This window comes from Entelurus aequoreus, linkage group LG08 (genome assembly GCF_033978785.1).
Source record: "Entelurus aequoreus isolate RoL-2023_Sb linkage group LG08, RoL_Eaeq_v1.1, whole genome shotgun sequence".
Lineage (NCBI taxonomy): Eukaryota > Metazoa > Chordata > Actinopteri > Syngnathiformes > Syngnathidae > Entelurus > Entelurus aequoreus.
In genome coordinates this window covers 19,312,652-19,336,420 of record NC_084738.1, presented here as the reverse complement: position 1 = coordinate 19,336,420, position 23,769 = coordinate 19,312,652, and the positions used below count along the sequence as shown (strand labels likewise).

Here is a 23,769-nt window from a genome sequence, read left to right as displayed (position 1 = left end):
TAGGGTTAGGCTACTTAGAATATGTTCCCCATACTAAAGTGTTACCGAAATGTCCTGTATGTAATTATATCACAAAAAGCACAAAAATAAATGACTAAAAAACAGGCTGACTCCAAAGTAAATATTATAATGATATCCTGTGATTGTTCTCATTTCTTTTGACTGTAGCTGGATATACTTTTAGTCATCCCACAATGGGGAAATGATATTGTTGCAATGCAAGTTTTACATACAGTAAGAAAAGTAAAATGTATTGGAACATTTTAAAATTAGCAATAAATAATAAATATTGCGGATTAACGATTGCAGTATGTATGAAAAAAATAAAACACAAACACTACACTTATATTGCACACCCAGAAAAAAAAATTGTCACGTAATCCTCCTGCCAACATGGCCACGAAACACAACTAGTCACCTGACTCTCCTGCCAACATGGCCACGAAACACAACTAGTCACCTGACTCTCCTGCCACCATGGCCAGTTAACACAACTTGTCACGTAACTCTCCTCTTAACATTGCCATCAAACACAACTAGTCACGTGACTCTCCTGCCAACATGGCCACCGAGCATAACTTGGGACGTGACTCTCCTGCCAACATGGCCACCGAACACAAGACGTCACGTGACTCTCCTGCCAACATGGCCACCAAACACAAGAAGTCACGTGACTCTCCTGCCAACATGGCCACCAAACACAACTAGTCACCTGACTCTCCTGCCAACATGGCCACCAAACACAACTAGTCACCTGACTCTCCTGCCAACATGGCCACCAAACACAATGGGTCACCTGACTCTGCTGCTAACATGGCCACCAAACACAACTAGTCACCTGACCCTTCTGCCAACATGGCCACCAAACACAACTAGTCACGTGACTCTCCTGCCAACATGGCCACCAAACACAACTAGTCACGTGACTCTCCTGCCAACATGGCCACCAAACACAACTAGTCACGTGACTCTCCTGCCAACATGGCCACCAAACACAACTAGTCACCTGACTCTCCTGCTAACATGGCCACCAAACACAACTAGTCACTTGACTCTCCTGCTAACATGGCCACCAAACACAACTAGTCACTTGACTCTGCTGCTAACATGGCCACCAAACACAACTAGTCACCTGACCCTCCTGCCAACATGACCACCAAACACAATGGGTCACCTGACCCTCCTGCCAACATGGCCACCAAACACAACTAGTCACCTGACCCTTCTGCCAACATGGCCACCAAACACAACTAGCCCCGTGACTCTCCTGCCAACATGGCCACCAAACACAACTAGACACGTGACTCTCCTGCCAACATGGCCACCAAACAACTAGTCACGTGACTCTCCTGCCAACATGGCCACCAAACACAACTAGTCACCTGACTCTCCTGCTAACATGGCCACCAAACACAACTAGTCACTTGACTCTCCTGCTAACATGGCCACCAAACACAACTAGTCACTTGACTCTGCTGCTAACATGGCCACCAAACACAACTAGTCACGTGACTCTCCTGCCAACCTGGCCACCAAACACAACTAGTCACCTGACTCTCCTGCCAACATGGCCACCAAACACAATAGTCACCTGACTCTCCTGCCAACATGGCCACCAAACACAACTAGTCACTTGACTCTCCTGCTAACATGGCCACCAAACACAACTAGTCACTTGACTCTGCTGCTAACATGGCCACCAAACACAACTAGTCACCTGACTCTGCTGCCAACATGGCCACCAAACACAACTAGTCACCTGACCCTCCTGCCAACATGACCACCAAACACAATGGGTCACCTGACACTCCTGCCAACATGGCCACCAAACACAACTAGTCACCTGACCCTTCTGCCAACATGGCCACCAAACACAACTAGTCACCTGACCCTCCTGCCAACATGACCACCAAACACAATGGGTCACCTGACCCTCCTGCCAACATGGCCACCAAACACAACTAGTCACCTGACCCTTCTGCCAACATGGCCACCAAACACAACTAGTCACGTGACTCTCCTGCCAACATGGCCACCAAACACAACTAGTCACGTGACTCTCCTGCCAACATGGCCACCAAACACAACTAGTCACGTGACTCTCCTGCCAACATGGCCACCAAACACAACTAGTCACCTGACTCTCCTGCCAACATGGCCACCAAACACAACTAGTCACCTGACTCTGCTGCCAACATGGCCACCAAACACAACTAGTCACCTGACTCTCCTGCCAACATGGCCACCAAACACAACTAGTCACTTGACTCTCCTGCTAACATGGCCACCAAACACAACTAGTCACGTGACTCTCCTGCCAACATGGCCACCAAACACAACTAGTCACCTGACTCTCCTGCCAACATGGCCACCAAACACAACTAGTCACCTGACTCTCCTGCCAACATGGCCACCAAACACAATGGGTCACCTGACCCTCCTGCCAACATGGCCACCAAACACAACTAGTCACGTGACTCTCCTGCCAACATGGCCACCAAACACAACTAGTCACCTGACCCTCCTGCCAACATGACCACCAAACACAATGGGTCACCTGACCCTCCTGCCAACATGGCCACCAAACACAACTAGTCACCTGACCCTTCTGCCAACATGGCCACCAAACACAACTAGTCACGTGACTCTCCTGCCAACATGGCCACCAAACACAACTAGTCACGTGACTCTCCTGCCAACATGGCCACCAAACACAACTAGTCACGTGACTCTCCTGCCAACATGGCCACCAAACACAACTAGTCACCTGACTCTCCTGCCAACATGGCCACCAAACACAACTAGTCACCTGACTCTGCTGCCAACATGGCCACCAAACACAACTAGTCACCTGACTCTCCTGCTAACATGGCCACCAAACACAACTAGTCACTTGACTCTCCTGCTAACATGGCCACCAAACACAACTAGTCACTTGACTCTCCTGCTAACATGGCCACCAAACACAACTAGTCACTTGACTCTCCTGCTAACATGGCCACCAAACACAACTAGTCACTTGACTCTCCTGCTAACATGGCCACCAAACACAACTAGTCACTTGACTCTCCTGCTAACATGGCCACCAAACACAACTAGTCACTTGACTCTCCTGCCAGTTTGATGGCCAGTTGCATCGGATGTGAGGACAGTCAGACTTGCTAAGAATTCCAGGTTCATAAAAGATTCCATAGGAACTGCTTGGGGTACATTTTGACCCCACTAGTGGAAGAGTGGGGTATTGATACAAAAAGTGTAATATTTTAAAAGGTAATGAAAAAATACATACAAATGCAAATGGCCTCATGTCACAAACATGTTTTATGAGGAATTATCTGGAATATGAATTTCTTATAACTTTTCATTTTAAAGATTTTGAGGAATAACAACCCCTGGGGTAATTTTTTGGGGGTTTTTGAGTCACATATTCTACTGCTCCCCTCACCTCCCAGGGGGTGATCAAGGGTGATGGGTCAAATGCAGAGAATAATTTTGCCACACCTGGTGTGTGTGTGACAATCATTGGTACTTTAACATACTTGCCAACCTTGAGACCTCCAATATCGGGAGGTGGGGGGTAGGGGTTGGGGGGGGGGGGGGGGGCGTGGTTATTTACAGCTAGAATTCACCAACTCGAGTATTTCATATATATTTCATATATATATATATATATATATATATATATATATATATATATATATATATATATATATATATATGTATATGTATATGTATGAAATACTTGACTTTCAGTGAATTCTAGCTATATATATATATATATATATATTTATTTATTTATTTATTTTATTTACATAAAATAAATACTTGAATTTCAGTGTTCCGGTGGCTATCCAATAGATGGCAGTATTGTCCTGTTTCACTTCTCCGTTCATGATGAGTATATCATTTCGGCCACCGTGTTCAATGGAGAAGTCTGTTCTACATATTTACAGGCAACATACACCTTCCCCTTCGAACTGTCCTGGATGAACTGAAATTCTTGTTTCCATTCGTTTTAATTCGTTGGGCAAGCTGTTTATATTGTGGGAAAGCGGACGTGAGAACAGGCTGTCCCCACTCAGTCTCAGGTCCACATTGAGCTGGAGGGGGCGTGGCCTCCAGCTCCGGCTGAATACCGGGAGTTTGTCGGGAGAAAATCTCTGCCGGGAGGTTGTCGGGAGAGGCGCTGAATACCGGGATTCTCCCGCTATAAACGGGAGGGTTGGCAAGTATGACTTTAACTTGAACTTAATAATGTTGTCAGTCAATGTAAAATATGTTAAAATTTGCCTCCCAACGCCACAAGTCAGAATTAACTCATCACATTCAATAAATCATGTAAAATTTCAAACGCTGTCTTGTTCTCACACGTTTTCCTCTGTGGACTCTGACAGGATCTCACCAGCAGTACAGTTGAGAACACAGTATAGACAGACGGGAGAGTGTGACTGCAAAGTAAACATGCCTGGAAACGCCTCAAAGCCCGTCAGAAGTGGGTATGGATCCCGTGGGGGGTTTAGGCAAAGCTGTACATCATAGCTGGAGGAGAAAATCCCCAAATAGCACTCATTATTAATCAGCAAAATCCTCCCAGTATACTAAGGAGGATTCCTCGACGAAAAAGTATTCATTGAAATTGGGCTTGCGCCATTTAGCAAATATCTCCCAGCATTATTTTTCACCAACACTTGGTTATACAACAAATACGACGCCAACTGCAGGATTCAAAAACCAACCTGCTCAAACATTAGGATGCTGATGAATTTTTAGCATTCACTTGGTGTGCCGCTGGAGCTGTCACTGCAAAGCCTTACTTGTCTCATGAGCTCACTTCACAGCCACGCACACTGTGAAAGCACACGGCAGCAACAGTTACGGGGTCACAAGGTGCACGCTTCCTGTAGGCAGCAAACCTAACCACGAATCACAGCTTTAAGTATACCTGCACAATCTAATCTTACGAATGAAGTTGTAAATTGTGTGATAACATGGTCGTTCATCGAGTTAAATGAATGCAGAAGGAATATCCGTGGTGGGGGATATTTGCATATATATGGGCCATTCCACCGAATTGGTGCCCTTGCGTCTCCTGAAAATAATATGAAGAAATGCGCGAAAAAATTACCGGCATTTCAAAACATTTTAAACTATAATACTTTTTCTTTTTTTTACAAAGCAAAGTGTTCTGCACAATGACCTGATTAAATTTTTGAATGAATACAATTGAAAGAATCATCTTAACTACTTTGAACTGGAAAAAATAACATTTGCCTGTCCCCTGCGTCGTAGAATTTAACTTATAAACATTTAAATCCATCAGAAATGTTATATTTTTGTTGTTTGTTATACAAAACCCAAAACCAGTGAAGTTGGCACCTTGTTTAAATCGTAAATAAAAACAGAATACAATGATTTGCAAATCCTTTTCAACTTATATTCAATTGATTACACTGCAAAGACAATATATTTAATGTTCAAACTGAGAAACTTAATTTTTTTTTGCAAATGATCATTAACTTAGAATTTAATGGCAGCAACACATTGCAAAAACGTTGGCACCGGGGCATTTTTACAACTGTGTTACATGGCCTTTCCTTTTAACAAATCAGTAAATGTTTGGGAACTGAGAAGACCAATTTTTAAAACTTTTCAAGTGGAATTCTTTCCTATTCTTGCTTGATGTACAACTGATTCAACAGTCCGGGGGTCTCCGTTGTCATATTTTACGCTTCATAATGCGCCACACATTTTAAATGGGAGACAGGTCTAGACTACAGGCAGGCCAATCTAGTATCAGCACTCTTTTACTACAAAGCCACGCTGCTGTAACACATGCAGAATGTGGCTTGGCATTGTCTTGCTGAAATAAGCAGGGGCGTCCATGAAAAAGACGTTGCTTGGATGGCAACATATGTTGCTCCAAAACTTGTATTTACCTTTCAGCATTAATGGTGCCTTCATAGATGTGTAAGTTACCCATGCATTGGTCACTAAAACACCCCCATATCATCACAGACGCAGGTTTTTGAACTTTGCGCTTATAACAGTCCGGATAGTTATTTTCCTGCATCAGTCCATATTAGATGAGCTCGGGCAGTGTTTCCGGGTGTTGTTGATGAATGGCTTTCGCTTTTCATAGTAGAGTTTTAACGTGCACTTACAGATGTAGCAACAAACTGTAGTTACTGACAGTGATTTTCTGAAGTGTTACTGAGACCATTTGGTGATATCCTTAACACACTGATGTCGGTTTTTGATGCAGTAGGAGAAATAAAACCTTGTAGTACCGTATTTTCTGGACCATAGGGCGCACCGGATTATAAGGCGCACTGCCGATGAATGGTCTATTGTTGATCTTTTTTCATATGTTAGGCGCATTAAAGAAGTCATATTATTATTTTTTTTTTCTAAATGGAAAACACTTCTTTGTGGTCTATATAACATGTAATGGTGGTTCTTTGGTCAAAATGTTGCATCGATTATGTTTTACAGATCATCTTTAATCCGCTTTCTGACAGTCGTTTTCGGATGTGGCGTTTTGTGGGCGGTCTTATTTACGGGGCTCACCTTCGGGAGCGTCTTCTCCCCGTCATCTTTGTTGTAGCGGTGTAGCGTGCAAGGACGGGAGTGGAAGAAGTGTCGAAAGATGGAGCTAATAGTTTTAATGACATTCAGACTTTACTTAAATCAAAAACAAAGCAGCATCTCCTCCTCCTGAAACAACCACACTGGAAATGTGTCCCGTGAAAAACCGTCCGACCGGAACTCTAATACCTAAAGTTCCTTGGGTGAATAATGTAAACGCACTATACCGGTATGTTTTAGCGCTTTCATGGCAAGTTTACTGAGAGATTTAAGTAATAACTTTACACTACTTTATATTAGAAATGGCAACAATGGAGGATGAAAGTCACATAACAAGAAGATAGAGGAAAAACAAGAAGCTTTTCGACTATGGCGTCGGTGCGGACGCGCACAATTTTTCAGGATTTATGCAGATCCCAAATACAGATCAGCAGGTACCAGAAGATAAGTAAAGTTGCTTTTGCATAATATTGCGAAACAAAACGCCAGATAATGTCTTACCTTATACACACACACCATAATAATACTCCTATGTTTGTGTGTCTGTATGCGGAGTAAAACTATGGAACAAACTAAAACTATGGAACAAACTGAACTTACAACACAAGCAATGCCAAACTATTAATCGATTTAAACCAGGGGTCACCAACGCGGTGCCCGCGGGCACCAGGTCGCCCGTAAGGACCAGATGAGTAGCCCGCTGGCCTGTTCTAAAAATAGCTCAAATAGCAGCACTTACCAGTGAGCTGCCTCTATTTTTTAAATTTTATTTATTTACTAGCAAGCTGGTCTCGCTTTGCTCGACATTTTTAATTTTAAGAGAGACAAAACTCATAGAATTTGAAAATCCAAGAAAATATTTTAAAGACTTGGTCTTCACTAACTGACAAAGAAACAGATAACAGATTTGATGTCCAGTTCAAAGTGTGACATGATTTATTTAAACATTTGAGAGTTGACTTTTGTATTTTACATGAGTTATTATTTGTACAAACATGGTGCAAAGTAATTCATGATTTGTTAAAAAATGTTAGTGGCTAGCTAGTTAAAATGGGATATTGCGATTTCACAAGACTGTCTTAGAAGTGATCATTTGAAAATGTTCAATTTGAAAATTGTGCACTTAGAGAAAATATAAAAATAAAGTCTTGCATATTTATATTTATCTGTTTCTATGTATATTTATTGTGAGAAATCATTAAGATGATCAGTGTTTCCACAAAGATAAATATCATTAATTATTAATTATAACATAGAGTTAAAGGTAAATTGAGCAAATTGGCTATTTCTGGCAATTTATTTAAGTGTGTATCAAACTGGTAGCCCTTCGCATTAATCAGTACCCAAGAAGTAGCTCTTGGTTTCAAAAAGGTTGGTGACCCCTGATTTATCAATCAATCAATCAATGTTTATTTATATAGCCCTAAATCACAAGTGTCTCAAAGGGCTATTTAAACTATTATATAAACATGGGGTCTGGTTCAAATATAGAGATGATGCTATACTCTGTCTCAAAGTGTTAACATGTGCTCAATGTTTCCTTACCATTATTGCTATGTTGTCTATTACCATTATTGCTATGTTGTCTATTACCATTGTTGGTATATTCATTATTCCTACATTGTTGATGCAAATTGTTACAGTGTAATAATTGTTGTTACCTGTGGTAATGCCACTATAATACAACATCTGTATTGTAATCCTTGAACAAAGTAAGAGTGAAACTCATGGGAATAATCACTGAATGGAAAACTGGGGGTGGGATTAAATAAATTATCTTCCTCCCACTCCCTTTCAGGCAAAACTGGACAATCATGAATTACATACTATACATTACCTTTTGCACTATATTAATTTATATTATTATGTGTTGTCAACTTTGTACTTTTTTATGTCATTGCCTGAAATAAATAAATAAATGAATGAAAAAATAAATAAATGAATGAATGCGCCGACAATCCTTCAAGCGGTGCGGCTTCATAGCTTCCCAAAGTCGTACTAAAACATTTTGGTAGATTTTTGAGCGCCGTGTGTAATGTTCTATATTTTCAATGGAACATTTAAAATGTTGTCGTTTACTTGAGACATATTGCCATCATAGTGCAGCCTACACTTATCTCTTATGTTTGACTGTCATATACTGGTCACACTTATCATTAGACCATGTACCAAATAAAATAGCTTTGAGGTAGGTAAGCTCAGCCAAACGTATTCCTTACATTAGGCGCAGAGAGTTATAAGGCGCACTGTCGAGTTTTGAGAGAAAAAAAAGGATTTTAGGTGCGCCTTATAGTCCGGAAAATACGGTACTTGGTATAGTATACATGTTATATGTGTAGTTAATACTGTTGTGATGTTCAGTTTCTTTTACTGAGACACATTTTTAGGTATAATTGATGCCGTTTTTTAACTTGACATATTTCGACTGTCATCGGCAGCCTTCCCTCAGAAGGGTCACCTCACTAGTGTGAGGTGTGCTTGTAGGCGTGGCCAACCCAATAGACCTGGCATATTTAACTGGTTGGCTACTATGCATACTTTGCTCTGAACAGGAGGTCACTGTATACACATTTTAATACTCTGTAGACAGTACTTTAAAGGCCTACTGAAACCCACTACTACCGACCACGCAGTCTGATAGTTTATATATCAATGATAAAATCTTAACATTATAACACATGCCAATACGGCCGGGTTAACTTATAAAGTGACATTTTAAATTTGCCGCTAAACGTCCGGTTCGAAACGCCTCTGAGGATGACGTATGCGCGTGACGTAGACCGGGGAACACGGGTATGCCTTCCACATTGAAGCCAATACGAAAAAGCTCTGTTTTCATTTCATAATTCCACAGTATTCTGGACATCTGTGTTCGTGAATCTGTTGCAATCATGTTCATTGCATTATGGAGAAGGAAGCTGAGCAAGCAAAGAAGAAAGTTGTCGGTGCGAAATGGACGTATTTTTCGAACGTAGTCAGCAACAACAGTACACAGCCGGCGCTTCTTTGTTTACATTCCCGAAAGATGCAGTCAAGATGGAAGAACTCGGATAACAGAGACTCTAACCAGGAGGACTTTTGACTTCGATACACAGACGCCTGTAGAGAACTGGGACAACACAGACTCTTACCAGGATTACTTTGATTTGGATGACAAAGACGCAGACGTGCTACTGTGAGTATGCAGCTTTGGCTTCTAAACATTTGATCGCTTGACCGTATGTGCGCAACTTTTTTTTTGCGTATGTACGTAACTTTTTAAAAATATATAAGCTTTATGAACCTTGGGTTAGGTGAACGGTCTTTTGGGCTGAGTGATTGTGTGTGTTGATCAGGTGTTTGAATTGTATTGGCGTGTTCTATGGAGCTAGGAGCTAGCAGAGGAGCTAGCATAACAAACACGTAGGTGTTTTTATGCAGGATTAATTTGTGGCATATTAAATATAAGCCTGGTTGTGTTGTGGCTAATAGAGTATATATATGTCTTGTGTTTATTTACTGTTGTAGTCATTCCCAGCTGAATATCAGGTCACCCCCGGCTCTCACAGCATCTTCCCTATCTGAATAGCTTCAACTCCCCACTAGTCCTTCACTTGCACTTTACTCATCCACAAATCTTTCACCCTCGCTCAAATTAATGGGGAAATTGTCGCTTTCTCGGTCCGAATCTCTCTCACTTCATGCGGCCATCATTGTAAACAATAGGGAACTTTGCGTATATGTTCAACTGACTACGTCACGCTACTTCCGGTAGGGGCAAGCCTTTTTTTTATCAGATACCAAAAGTTGCAATCTTTATTGTCGTTGTTCTATACTAAATCCTTTCAGCAAAAATATGGCAATATCGCGAAATGATCAATTATGACACATAGAATAGATCTGCTATCCCCGTTTAAATAAAAAAAATTCATTTCAGTAGGCCTTTAATTGTGTTGCTGTTTTCGTTTCACGCTGCTGGGCAACAACGTAGCACATGTCGGCATAAACAAACCAATTTTTCATATTGGCTCTCAAATGTTTTGTTGACTATCGTGGTCGACCAGGTATGTCTACTGTTTAGCAATGAGAAGAACGCTGTGGACATAGTCGGGTTGTCAACATAAGCGTGTCTGAATTAAGCAGGTTACACTTTAGAACCTGTTTTTTGTCAACAGTGTTGCACTATTGTCCTCATTCCAACGTCTCACTGGAGTCTCTCTTCGTTTGTTTAGCATTCCAGATGGAGAAAATATGGCGCTCTGGCTGTACTGCAACTACTAGACTACACCACACACACACACACACACACACACACACACACACACACACACACACACACACACACACACTGTTGTACCTGTGGCAGAGCAATAGAGAGCTGCCTCTGAAGGGACTCTTTCTCATGGCTGAGCTCTCTGAGGCGTAGCTGCGCCGTTCCCAGGGTGTCCTGCGTCTCCCTCAGGTTCTCCAGCAGCCTCTCCCTCTCTGTCAGCATGTTGACCATCAGGGACTCCAGGTTCCCCGTGCTGCCTCCTTCATCTCCTCCGCCTCGGAGCTCCCTGCCACCAAAGCCTGCTCCTCCTCCACCTCCTCCTCCTACACCTCCTCCACCCATGGCCCCACCGGGGCCTCCCACTCCAGCCCCTGCAGGTGAGGAGGAGCCCCCACCTGTGCCGCTTCGCCCATCCTCAGAAATGGTGGGCATCACCTCGCACATCATCATGAGACCGGTAAGCGTATGTCAAAAATTGCACAAAAATAAAAAAAAATTATATTTAGGAGATTGTACGTACGATAACAGTTTGATGCTCAAAATATAAACATTTTTGGAAAAATATAACTCATTCTTTAATCATCTTCTTAGCCTTCCCGCCAGCGCTTCTTCTTTATATGTGTTCTTTAGTCACAAAGTCCCAATCTGCATGGTAAGTGATCAGAACGTAGAGAAGGAAGTTTCTACGTTGAAGCCATTCTGTGGGTGGCAGGCATGAGCGGAGGGTGAGGAAGGGGGGAAAGGTTGAAGGTTGGGATAGAGGAGGGACGCTGCCCCTTGAATGTTGGACTTCCCACAGCACCATGCAATAGCTAGAAAAAGAAGGAAAAGCACAGTTAGGAAAAGTACATGCTTCTGATAATACAACTTGCCCATATTTTTATTATTGCCGTTGCAGTTTGAAGTGGTGTATAATTCGACAGTGCATCACACTAAAAGGTGTCTATATATTGCATACTTTACATGTTGCTCAGGACCACAAACATGGAAAAAAGCCAAACAAAATGAAAGGGAAACTGCACTTTTTTGGAATGTTGCCTATCGTTAACAATCATTATAAAAGACATGACAAATGTATTTTTTTAAAATGAATTCTAACTCGTAACAAAAGTAAATAAAAGTCCACTTACAGCGGAGCCAATGGGAGGTCCTCTACTCCGCCCATAAAACCCAATAAAAATACATTCATAAAGCGCCAACAATACTCCATTTACATTTTGTGACTTGAATATTAACCAAGTATTAGTGATAATATTAACCAAGTATTAGTGATATTTTTATTATAAGCGCTAACCCAGACAAACTGTTTATAGCGGCGCTGTGATCACAAGCTTGTGTGCCAATGTTGACATGATCAACAGATCAGCTGATTCCTCCTTTCCCTGCTCGTCAAACTTTATTGTGGATCATGAATAATGCCTCTCACCTGGATAGTAGGACGAGGATGTAATCCGACGTGTTTTACACTTTGACAGCCAATTTAAAACTGGAAATGGGGAGAACTACATGGAAAGACGCTTGGTTCCAACCCCCTTTTCTTTGCGAGGATTATGAGTCATTCTTTATCTAAATGGGAATATATGAACTGTCGGCATCCTAATGACAGCAGACTTTGTACAGTAGGTGACGATTTATTATGTTTGTTGGCTCTTATAAAGTCCGCAGCAAGTAATAATCAGTGATGTAGTTGAAAAAAGAGAACATTGTGATGCATTTTTGAAATTAATGTGTATGCTTAGATTGATCAAAATACGTAAATATTAAATGTTATTATAAATGTGCCTGTTGCTACATTACATATATACTTACATCATGTATATAAAACCTATTGGACGTGTTTGGATTTTTTTTTAGGGGATTTATAGGCAGAATAGAGCAGCTACCTTAGGCTCAATTGTAAGCAAACTTTTGATTGTATTTATTTAATATTTAGAATGCATTAAAATAAATACATCCGTCATATATTTCATAATGATTGTGAACAATAGGCATAATTTAAAAAAATAGTGCAGTTCCCCTTTAATATATATAAATCACATATCTAATCACAAAAAAAACATCTTAAATATGACTTACCTCATCAATATAATTAGGCCTATCATAAACCAATACATGTGGATAATTTATTTAATGCTTACTATAAACCACAAACAAATATGTTATAAAACTATACCCATCTAGCACACATATACTACATTATATTAATAAATATAATACAGTAATAGTTACAGATGTTTAGATACAGATCTAATTAAGTATGACTTAATGCATTTATATACCTACTGCAAACTACCATTATTTTAAGCAAATACAATCTGTGAAACCAGGGGTTCATAACCTTTTTGACATTTGAGCCCAACTTTTCCACTACAGAGGGGATGAAGCCCACTTAAATATCAACACTGAGTTAGTAATCTTATTCTTGATTGTGTTATGTTTCAGTAATCAATCTACTTACAGTTAAACAGGATAAACCTTGTCAAATGCAATGAAAGCATGTGTTAATCACAAAGATTATCATCAAAGCTTTGACCAGGCTGATTACAAAAATAAAATACTAATCAAATACACTGCAAAAGGGACTCATAAAAAACTGATGAAAAATATATTTACATAAAATTACGCACTGCTGAAATAAAGAAATTCTCAACGAATGTATTACCAAAAATAATAATAATAATAATAATAATATATTTTATTGAATAAACTAACACTAAAATTAGATCGCTTGTCATAATTTTTGCGCTTAAGAACCTTAAATTCAATTATATTTTATTTGGAACATGTTAAAACCTCTTTGTGACTTTAGCTCTATAGACTTTTTTTGTTTATTTGATATTGTTGATATTGTCTTTTCTGCCACAAGCGGTGGAAAAGTGTATCATGCATCTGCGACACAGCTGAGATACAGATATTGTTTGGTGGTCCTCGAGAGGACGCTTGTGGCCCAACAATGGGCCCCGATGGTCAAAAGGAAACTGCTTTTTTTTTTTTTTTTTGGCCTATCATTTATGATCATGAGAGACAAGACGACAGATGTTTTTTTGTTTGTTTTTTAATGCATTTTAAATAAAAGTCTGCTTATAATGGAGTTAATGGGATGTCCTCTATTCTACCCATAAATCCCTCAAAAAAATCTTTCAAAAACTACAATAATACCAAGTATTTATGATATTGTTATTATAAGAGCGCTAACGCAGGCAAACTACTTTTTGCAGCTCTGTGATCTGAGGGAGCAAAAAGCTTGTGTGGCTGTATTGACATTAGCGTCTGGTGAGCTGCTTTCTCGCCTCGGAGCTCTGAGTTTATAAATAATGCATCTCAGCTGAAGAGTGGAAGGATGAAGACATAATCTGACGAGTTGGTCAGACTTTGGCATCCAATTGAGTCCCAGAAATGGCGAGAAATACAAGAAAAAATGCTTGGTCTGTGCTTGATTCCACTCCCTTTTCTTCTTCACGAGGGTTACGAGTTATTCTTCATCTAAATGGGAATAAAGCAATATTCTACCAGTCGGTCTTTTTAAGGAAAGCAGATTTTGTACAGTATGGGATGTTTTATTATGTTTGTTGTCTCCTGATGAAGTCTGCAGTGAGCAGTAATCAGTGATGTTGTCAAAGGAAAAAGCAAACATAGTGATACATTTTTTAAATGAATGCTCCGCCGAATGTTTAAAATTATCAAAATTTGTAAATACGACATATTAATAATAATGTGCCTTTTACGACATTACATACACTACCGTTCAAAAGTTTGGGGTCACATTGAAATGTCCTTATTTTTGAAGGAAAAGCACTGTACTTTTCAATGAAGATAACTTTAAACTAGTCTTAACTTTAAAGAAATACACTCTATACATTGCTAATGTGGTAAATGACTATTCTAGCTGCAAATGTCTGGTTTTTGGTGCAATATCTACATAGGTGTATAGAGGCCCATTTCCAGCAACTATCACTCCAGTGTTCTAATGGTACAATGTGTTTGCTCATTGGCTCAGAAGGCTAATTGATGATTAGAAAACCCTTGTGCAATCATGTTCACACATCTGAAAACAGTTAAGCTTGTTACAGAAGCTACAAAACTGACCTTCCTTTGAGCAGATTGAGTTTCTGGAGCATCACATTTGTGGGGTCAATTAAACGCTCAAAATGGCCAGAAAAAGATAACTTTCATCTGAAACTCGACAGTCTATTCTTGTTCTTAGAAATGAGGGCTATTCCACAAAATTGTTTGGGTGACCCCAAACTTTTGAACGGTAGTGTACATACTTACAATGTGTATATGAAACCTCAATGGAGGTGTTTGGATGTTTTTCAAGCACTTTATAGGCAGAATAGAGCGACTCCCCTTGACTCCATTGTAAGCGGACTTTTGATTGCATTTATTTACTATTTAGGACGCATTAAAAAAAAAAAAGTGTTCTTGTCTTACATAAGGATTGTGAATGATAGGCACAATTGAAAAGGAACATTGAGTTAAACAATAAAGGCATGATATCTAAAAAATTACCAAAAATATATATGTTTTAAAAATACAGAAATATACTTTGAATTCATAGCTATTTAACATCACTACTTACAAATGTAGACATTCTTTGTAAAGGCTTAATTGTTGGTCCATATATACAAAGCATTTATATAGTTACAGCAAAACAAAAAAAATATGGGGAAAAAAAATCAATACAATAGGAAATAATTGAATGATAATCAAGCCATCATTTTTTTTTTTAAATACATGAAAATAAATACATTAAAACATTAAAAATATGTAGTCCTAAAATATTTTTAAAACTGTTTACTATAGAATGTATTGCTATTTAACCAGTGCTGACTGAATGTCTGTATTAGTTTGTTAAAATAGAAGTTTTGATGCAAAGCTTCGTATGTCTTGGGATACTTCACACAAACCACAACATCTGTTAAAAAAACACAAAAAAACAATAATGCATATATTCATGAATAAAAATAAATGTATGAATTCATAATCATACATTATTTTGTGTTAAGCTTATACAGGATTAGCTAATGTGGCCCTTTGTCCACCTGTCAGAGGCAGCCAGCATGCACTTTTCCTCTGCCTCTTTTTGCTAAGCTAACTTCAGTGTGCTGTATTGTATATTAGCGTGGTGAGACATTAGAATGGTATTGATCTTCCCATTTCCCTCTTGACAAGAAATGAAAAATCTAAGGTAAGGGCTCTGAAAATGTGATCTCACTCCACTTATCTTCATTTAATCGGCATTGCTGTTGTGACCTACAGTACTGTACATCACGCTCCAATCGTTGAGTTTCTTCTTGCTGATTACGGCCTCTGTGTCATTGGTGTACACCGGCGGCCCAAATGCAATGGATTGCACAATAATGAAGTGCATCTCCTCTTTCCTGTTTTTTCTTCACTGTTTCATCCACAAGAGCTTTGCACTTCTCCAGCGTCTCATGCTGGCTTCCAGTAAGCCTGTCTGGGCACTGCAATAAAGCCTTTCTTTTTTTACGCACTTTAAAAAGATTTTAAGTACCAACTGTTATAATGTGGACATCCAGGACTAGGGATGGGTACCATTCACATTTGGACCGATACGGAGCCATTTCGTTCTGTCCAGTCGTTATATCTTATTTTCTTACACTTGTAAGTCTTGTAAGTAATATTTGCCAATAGGTTGTGCCAGTCGTGTCTTTTGTTGAATCCTACAAAGTGTTTATACTGTAAATATTGTACTTATCACACACCAGCTGTGTGATTATAATGTGCATATTAGTTGTAGTTTCCATCCATCCATCCATTTTCTACCGCTTGTCCCTTTTTGAAGTCGCGGGGGGTGCTGGAGCCTATCTCAGCTGCATTCGGGCGGAAGACGGGGTACACCCTGGACAAGTCTCCACCGCATCGCAGGGCCAACACAGATAGACAGACAACATTCACACTCACATTCACACACTAGGGCCAATTTTTTAAAGATTAAGATTAAAGTACCAATGATTGTCACACACACACTAGATGTGGTGAAATTTGTCCTCTGCATTTGACCCATCCCCTTGGGGAGCAGTGGGCAGCAGCGGCGCCGCGCCCGGAAACCCTTGATGCTGAGAACCAAGCAGGGAGGTTATGGGTCCCATTTTTATAGTCTTTGGTATGACTCGGCTGGGATTTGAACTCCAACCTTTAGTGTTGCCAATCAACCTATCCCCAGGTGCATGTCTTTGGAGGTGGGAGGAAGCCGGAGTACCCGGAGGGAACCCACGCGGTCACGGGGAGAACATGCAAACTCCACACAGAAAGATCCCGAGCCCGGGATTGAACTCAGGACTTCTCAGGACCTTCGTATTGTGAGGCACATGCACTAACCCCTGTGACACCGTGCTGCCCTTGTTGTAGTTGTAGTTTTGATTGCCAAATGTTGAGGTGTCGAAATCGCCTTGTAAAATTGCCAATGCTAATCAGTAGCCTGTATATTTAATTCATATCCAATGTAAATTAGCATTGAGTTAGCTTGAAAAGAGAAGCTTTACATTTGAGTGCCTGCTTTGTTGGTATGGAATAGTGCAACATTATCTTGAGGCAGTCCGCTACGCTTGTTTTCATTTAGCTAGTGCTGAGTCTGCAACCGGACGTGACGTATCAAAAATTTGATACGGTTTAAGTTTACGTGACTTGGTACACAGGAGTGCCGACCGAATTCGATACCCATCCCTATCCAGGACTGCTCATCGGTAGCGCCGATACAGTTTTGAATGAGCTCCTCATGCTGGGGAACTGGCTAAAAAGCAACTTGGCATCCTGACTGCGCCCCTGTAAAAGAATTCCACTGATGGATGAGCGCTGATGTAAAACTATGAGCTTGCACTGGTTTCACTTGCTTAAAATATGTTGGGGTTTTTTCTCTTTTATGTGCAATGCTGGGCCGTAGAAAGACGATATCTGAAAAAGCTTTGGAACTTCTCTAAATCAACAAATGTATCACTTCACCCTGACTCATACAATTGGGCATTTAAACAAGGCACTGTGAACAGTTCTGTACATATAACTTGGGGAAGACCGTTGTGTCCCAGTGTTTGATGAGGGTGAATTTTGTCATTTTCCCCATAAAACACATTTGTTTTTAACTTGACCAGTACTATCAAGATAGTGAGGCGGGGAAGTTACAGGCAGGGAGGACTTTCAGTATTGGTGTCTATTCTTGCTTGAACGATACACAAGCTTCCAGCTGGGTGGCAGCAATGCTTAAACTAATCAACAAGCAGCCTGTTAAAAGTTGTACAGAGCAGATGGAGATGCTTTTTAGTCAACCAATCCCAGAGAATATGATGTGCCTCCTTGCAACTTCATCTAAGCCCAAAATTTACCCGCACATTTTGGCCAATTAGCGTAATTGTCGCCAATCGAAATGGTCTGTGGGCGAGGCTGGAACGTGCATGTCAAACGTCTAATCAAATGTGTGTTTCTTGTGTAGACAAAGCACATGTAACAATATATCAAGTCTTTATTGCTCAAAGAACACAATCGCCATTCTCTCACATAGCTCAGACCTATTTCCTGTTCCTGTCTACAGCCCTAAGTCCTCTGGGTAATGTAGTATATAAACATTGAGCAACATGACATTGTCCTCACTTCCTAGTTTACATATATTTATTTAACATGTATTTATCTGGGGTTGCACAATTAAGAACATATTTTCATTTGGCAAAGAGGCAGCATTTTTTATGACAAAGCTGTTAAAGTGCGATGATAAACTCTAATAGTTTCTCAAGTAGCGAAAGACATTACCGTTTTAGATTGCAAATGCTCTTAACGTGTGGGGATATACTGTAAATGAATGTTTAAGATAGACTAACACGAATCAAGTATCAAATAAACACGTTGAATGTCTTCAATTTGTGGACGACACTGCATACAGGTACAATAAGCCTTTGGTGATGTTTCATTCTGTAATCATAACTAATTATTACTAATATTAGTTGGTATGAATTGAAACAATACAGTATTTTCACACTGAGCTTATGTGTCAAAATGTCTGTGCTTTTATTGCCATTTGTCTACTGTTGAGTCTGTGTGGTATAAAATGACTCTATACAGTATTTGTTTCTAATTTGTGTTAAAATCCTGTGCTTTTTGGGGTTAAGGTTACGTGGAACTCTTAAGACATTGATAACAAAATCCCAAGATGATTAAATGTTACTGAGAACAATAAGCCTCTAAACCAGGGGTCGGAAACCTTTTTGGCTGAGAGAGCCATAAAAGACAAATATTTTAAAATGTATTTCTGTGAGAGCCATGTAATATTTTTAAACACTGAATACAACTAAATGTGTGCATTTTTAAGTAAGATATAATAAGTATAATAAGTGTCTTATTCTTTTTAATAACATTGTTATTCTGAAGCTAACCAATAATAAATAAAACACTTCTTACCATTAATGGGATTTCTTGAACAGGTGCGGTAGAAAAGTAGTAGTAGAGAGTGTTTTATATTTTGAACTTTATTTTTTACACTGTGATTACCTGCGGAATTATTCATTACGGTACTCATCGTGTTAAGCAGGGGTCTCAAACTCAATTTACCTGGGGGCCACTGGATGCAGAAACTGGGTGAGACTGGGCCGCAAGAAAAGATTTCTTAAAAAAATCTAACACGCACTTTTTAATGAATTCACCTTCTTTGAATGGCTATCCCGCCCTAGCAACATACTTGCCAACCTTCCCGATTGTGGTTGATGTGTGGGGGCGCAGGGTTGGCGGGGCGGGGTTTGGTGGTAGCGGGAGTGTATATTCTAGCCCGGAAGAGTTAGGGCTGCATGGGATTCTGGGTATTTGTTCTGTTGTGTTACGGTGTGGATGTTCTCCCGAAATGTGTTTGTCATTCTTGTTTGGTGTGGGTTCACAGTGTGGCGCATATTTGTAACAGTGTTAAACTTGTTTATACGGCCACCCTCAGTGTGACCTGTGTGGCTGTTGATCAAGTATGTCTTGCAGTCACTTACGTGTGTGTACAGAAGCCAATTACAACATGTGACTGGGCCGGCGCGCTGTTTGTACAGGTTGTAGAGGGCGCTAAAGGCAGTGACATCACGGCACGCCCTTAATATTGTTGTTTGGGTGAAGACATTCGAGAGAATGCCATCCATCCATTTTCTACCGCTTATTCCCTTCGGGGTTGCGGGGGGAGCTGGAGCCTATCTCAGGGATGCCCTGAAATTCGGGAGTCTGCCCGAAAAATTGTGAGGGTTGGCAAGTATGACGCTGTCAAGCGCCATTCATAAATAACGTCTCGCGGGCCGCAATTGGCCCGCGGGCCGCGTGTCTGAGACCCCTGGTGTTAAGCAATGTCAGCTAAGATTTATCTGAGAGCCAGAGGCAGTCATCAAAAGAACCACATCTGGCTCGAGAGCCATAGGTTCCCTACCCCTGCTCTAAACCTTGCAACTTTTGCCGCAGCTTTCTGAAACAGATGCCGCAAATTTAGTAATTTTAGGCTGCAACAATCACAAAAAAAGCCCTTGAATTCTTAGAGGGGCTGATTTCTGACAGGAATTAAAAGAAAAATAGAGCAGGCGACAAAGGAAGCAAGTGACAATAACCATAATAAAAAGACCAGAAAATGAAAAAAATTGTTTTGAATGTTTTTGTGTTTTTTGCCTAGCAACTTTGGCAGCGGACAGTATGAAACAGCAAATTAAGACGTTTGTATTGCTACTATGTTCAGTTGCAAAAATGCACATCCCAGTAAATCATTTGCACTTTTTTCCTCTGTTTAGAGAATCACGCAAACTGCACAGTTGTTGATTAACCTAACTTGGGAATTTAAGTAGTTTTCTCACCTCATTTTATGAATCCATTTTGGTGGGAGCGTGAGTCGTGAGAAATGTAATTCGCTTAAATGTGGCTGTAACAAAACATTAGAGAACCAAGAAATTAAATCGTAGATTGGGGCCCAGGAATCTGATGCCACAAATGACAAACATTCATAAACAAATCCAAAATCTTATAAAAAGATATGTTATTCCACTGTAATGAACTATTTTTGTCCTTATGCTCACATCTTTTACTTTTTACACTTTAGTTTTTGGTAGAACATGTACACACCATTAATATTTTCTTAATAGGGTACATTAATGTAACTGTTTCTATTATATATCTTTATTTCTATGCATAGTACATAGCCATGGAGTGACCTCATTTGTTAATGTGAGCGTACATAACATTTGTGGCGTCCCCTATAGGTTGTGTTGAAAGACATGCAAACATTTAGATAGATAGTACTTTATTGATTCCTTCAGGAGAGTTCCCTCAGGAAAATTTAATACAGATACCCGCGTTGACTTCTGGGCAATTACTGTGACCAAGTCCCAAATACGTTTTGGTTGATGGCGAACATGTTTTTCAACCAATCTTATTCAAATTTTACACCCATGTGCTTGTCAGTCCCCTAAAGGTGTGTACCAAATTGTGTGTTGATTATTCTAAAAACCCTAGAATTACAATGGGAGTTTTGTAGTCCAGTGAGCTGTGTGAGAAATTTCAAGCCAACTAGACTCACGGGGCTTAATGACAATGTTGCCGTTTATAGTAGGGGTCTCAAAGTCACGGGCCATTTGTGGACTGCAGGCCCATTTTTTATGGACCTCTACTTAACTTCATAGTTTAGTGTAATTGCAGCCCACACACCCTCGCCGGCTAATAGTTGAATACATTATTGCAGTCTTGAATCCTTTTAAAAAGAATGGTGCAAACACAAAAATTACAGCACAACCAACACACGTTGGGCAACACAAAGAGCAACTTCCTGTAAGCAAGCAGAAGTGTCTCCGACCAGGTCCTAGGGAACTCTACAGTGTCAAATTATACAGTACAATTTTTACATTGAATTTTACATTTATAAAGACTACTGTATAATAAGGGGATTTATATGGCCCCATTCGTCGCGGTTTACCTGACACATGAAACGTGACAAATTAGGGGGTGCACTGTCTACTTTAGCCGCCAGACAGCAGTAGAGTGTTGAATATCTTAAAGTACCAGTAGAGTGGAAAAACAAGTTGACTTTACATGCTTAATTGTGTTTCATTGTATCCATTAAACCAGTGGTGCCCAACCACCGGGCCACGGCCCGGTAACGGTCCGTGGATCGATTGGTACCGGGCCGCACAAGAAATAAAAAAAAAACATTTTTTTAATTTATTTTTTATTTTTTATTAAATCAACATAAAAAACACAAGATACACTTATAATTAGTGCACCAACCCAAAAAAAACTCCCTCCCCCATTTACACTCATTCACACTCATTTGCACAAAAGGGTTGTTTCTTCCTGTTATTAATATTTCTGGTTCCTACATTATATATCAATATAGATCAATACAGTCTGCAGGGATACAGTCTGCAAGCACGCATGATTGTATTTTTTTATGACAAAAAAAAATAAAACAAACATTCTAAGTTGTAAATAAATAAATAGTCCGTCAACAGGGGCTCTCTGTTCCGCCCACAAAACCCTCTAAATAACCATCCAAAATCCGCCAAAGATCCTCTTGATACGTGACGTAAATATTAACCAAATATTAGCAATGTTGTTATTATGATCGCTAACGCAGAAAAACTACTTTTTTTTAGCAGCGGATTGATAACAGATAGCGAAGTGCTGCTTTACTGGGAGCTGGCAGGGATGTCCTGCTGCTCCTGCATCATCACGTCTCGGCTCGTCAAAATTATTCTGGATTATAAATCATGCCTCTCTTCTAGATAGGAGGATTTAGCTATCAATATAGAAATTGTTCATTTGTGACATTCAATTAATACCCGGACATACTGTACATACACAACCTAAGTCTGCAGGGAGACTTTGTCGTAATCACAGTGAGAGCAGACATCGTACAGTAAGCTATCGTTTTATTATGTCTGTAGTTTGTATTTCTTGTTTAGCACCTAGAAATACTGCTACATGAAGCTTAGTGTTTTACTAAAGCTGGATTTGTTTAACAGAGCTTCTAAAACTTGTAGCTCACCCTCCTTATATTCAGGCCATGTACCATGAATTGATTTACGTGGACCCCGACTTAAACAAGTTGAAAAACTTTTTCGGGTGTTACCATTAAGTGGTCAATTGTACGGAATATGTACTGTACTGTGCAATCTACTAATAAACGTTTCAATCAATCAATCAATCAATCAGGATCAACAATATAAGGTTCTGGATCATCATTTTTCCCAAAGCAATCGTTGTTGGCTCTTACAAAGTCTGCATGATTTGCATTGTTGTCGGTGGGGAAGAGATCTGCGGTTTCTACCTTTACGTCACGCAATAACGTGTCTGGCTATCTCATTATTTCTCTAAATGGCTCGGGAATCTCCGTGATATTGATACTATTTTGATCTTATCTATTAACTCGCAAACTTTTGAAGTCTTTCGGTGTCATACATCAGATATATATGATAATAGCTTCAATAAAAAGGTAATTTCTTTTTTTATGGGTACTTTAAAATGTGTTTTGTGGCAATTCCAACTTTGACTACAGCGTCAGTTGCTATGTAGAGTGGCGCTTTTCATAATTGTTGACAGACTGCATTGCAAAATAATAAATGGGGCCTTATAAATCCTTTCCCTGCTGTAGGGTCACTACAGCTGCTGGTAGAAGTAGTTAACACATTTAGTCATGTGGTTAAAACATGAATCTCACCCTGACTTTGCTTCGAACGGCCTCCTGTTGAATTGAGTTTGATATCCCTGGTTTATGGTGTACTTATACGAAAAATAATATCATAGATAACACTGTAGGGGTGTATGTTTTGACCTAGAGTATAAGCGTTAGCTTAATACATATTTAAAAATGAAAAAAAAAAAAAGTTTGGGGGCTATTTTGATTTTTTTTTAAAGAGCCTATTTCAGCTGCATTCAGGCGGAAGGCGGGGTACACCCTGGACAAGTCGCATGGCCAACACAGA

General features: G+C 39.9%; 1 protein-coding gene and 1 long non-coding RNA gene across 2 annotated transcripts in view; one reads left to right on the top strand and one right to left on the bottom strand.

Moving 5' to 3' along the window:
• The window catches only part of LOC133655577 (uncharacterized), a 53,508-nt gene extending 42,582 nt beyond the window's left edge, over positions 1-10,926 (top strand). Inside the window, exon 5 of the long non-coding RNA XR_009827015.1 lies at positions 10,797-10,926. This is a non-coding gene — a long non-coding RNA (uncharacterized LOC133655577). The remainder of the gene's footprint in view (positions 1-10,796) is intronic.
• The window catches only part of LOC133655575 (liprin-alpha-3-like), a 60,342-nt gene that overhangs the window by 31,342 nt on the left and 5,231 nt on the right, over positions 1-23,769 (bottom strand). Inside the window, exon 2 of the mRNA XM_062055853.1 lies at positions 10,922-11,649. Within this exon, the coding sequence (XP_061911837.1) occupies positions 10,922-11,287 (366 nt within the window). The 5' untranslated portion in view covers positions 11,288-11,649. The remainder of the gene's footprint in view (positions 1-10,921; positions 11,650-23,769) is intronic.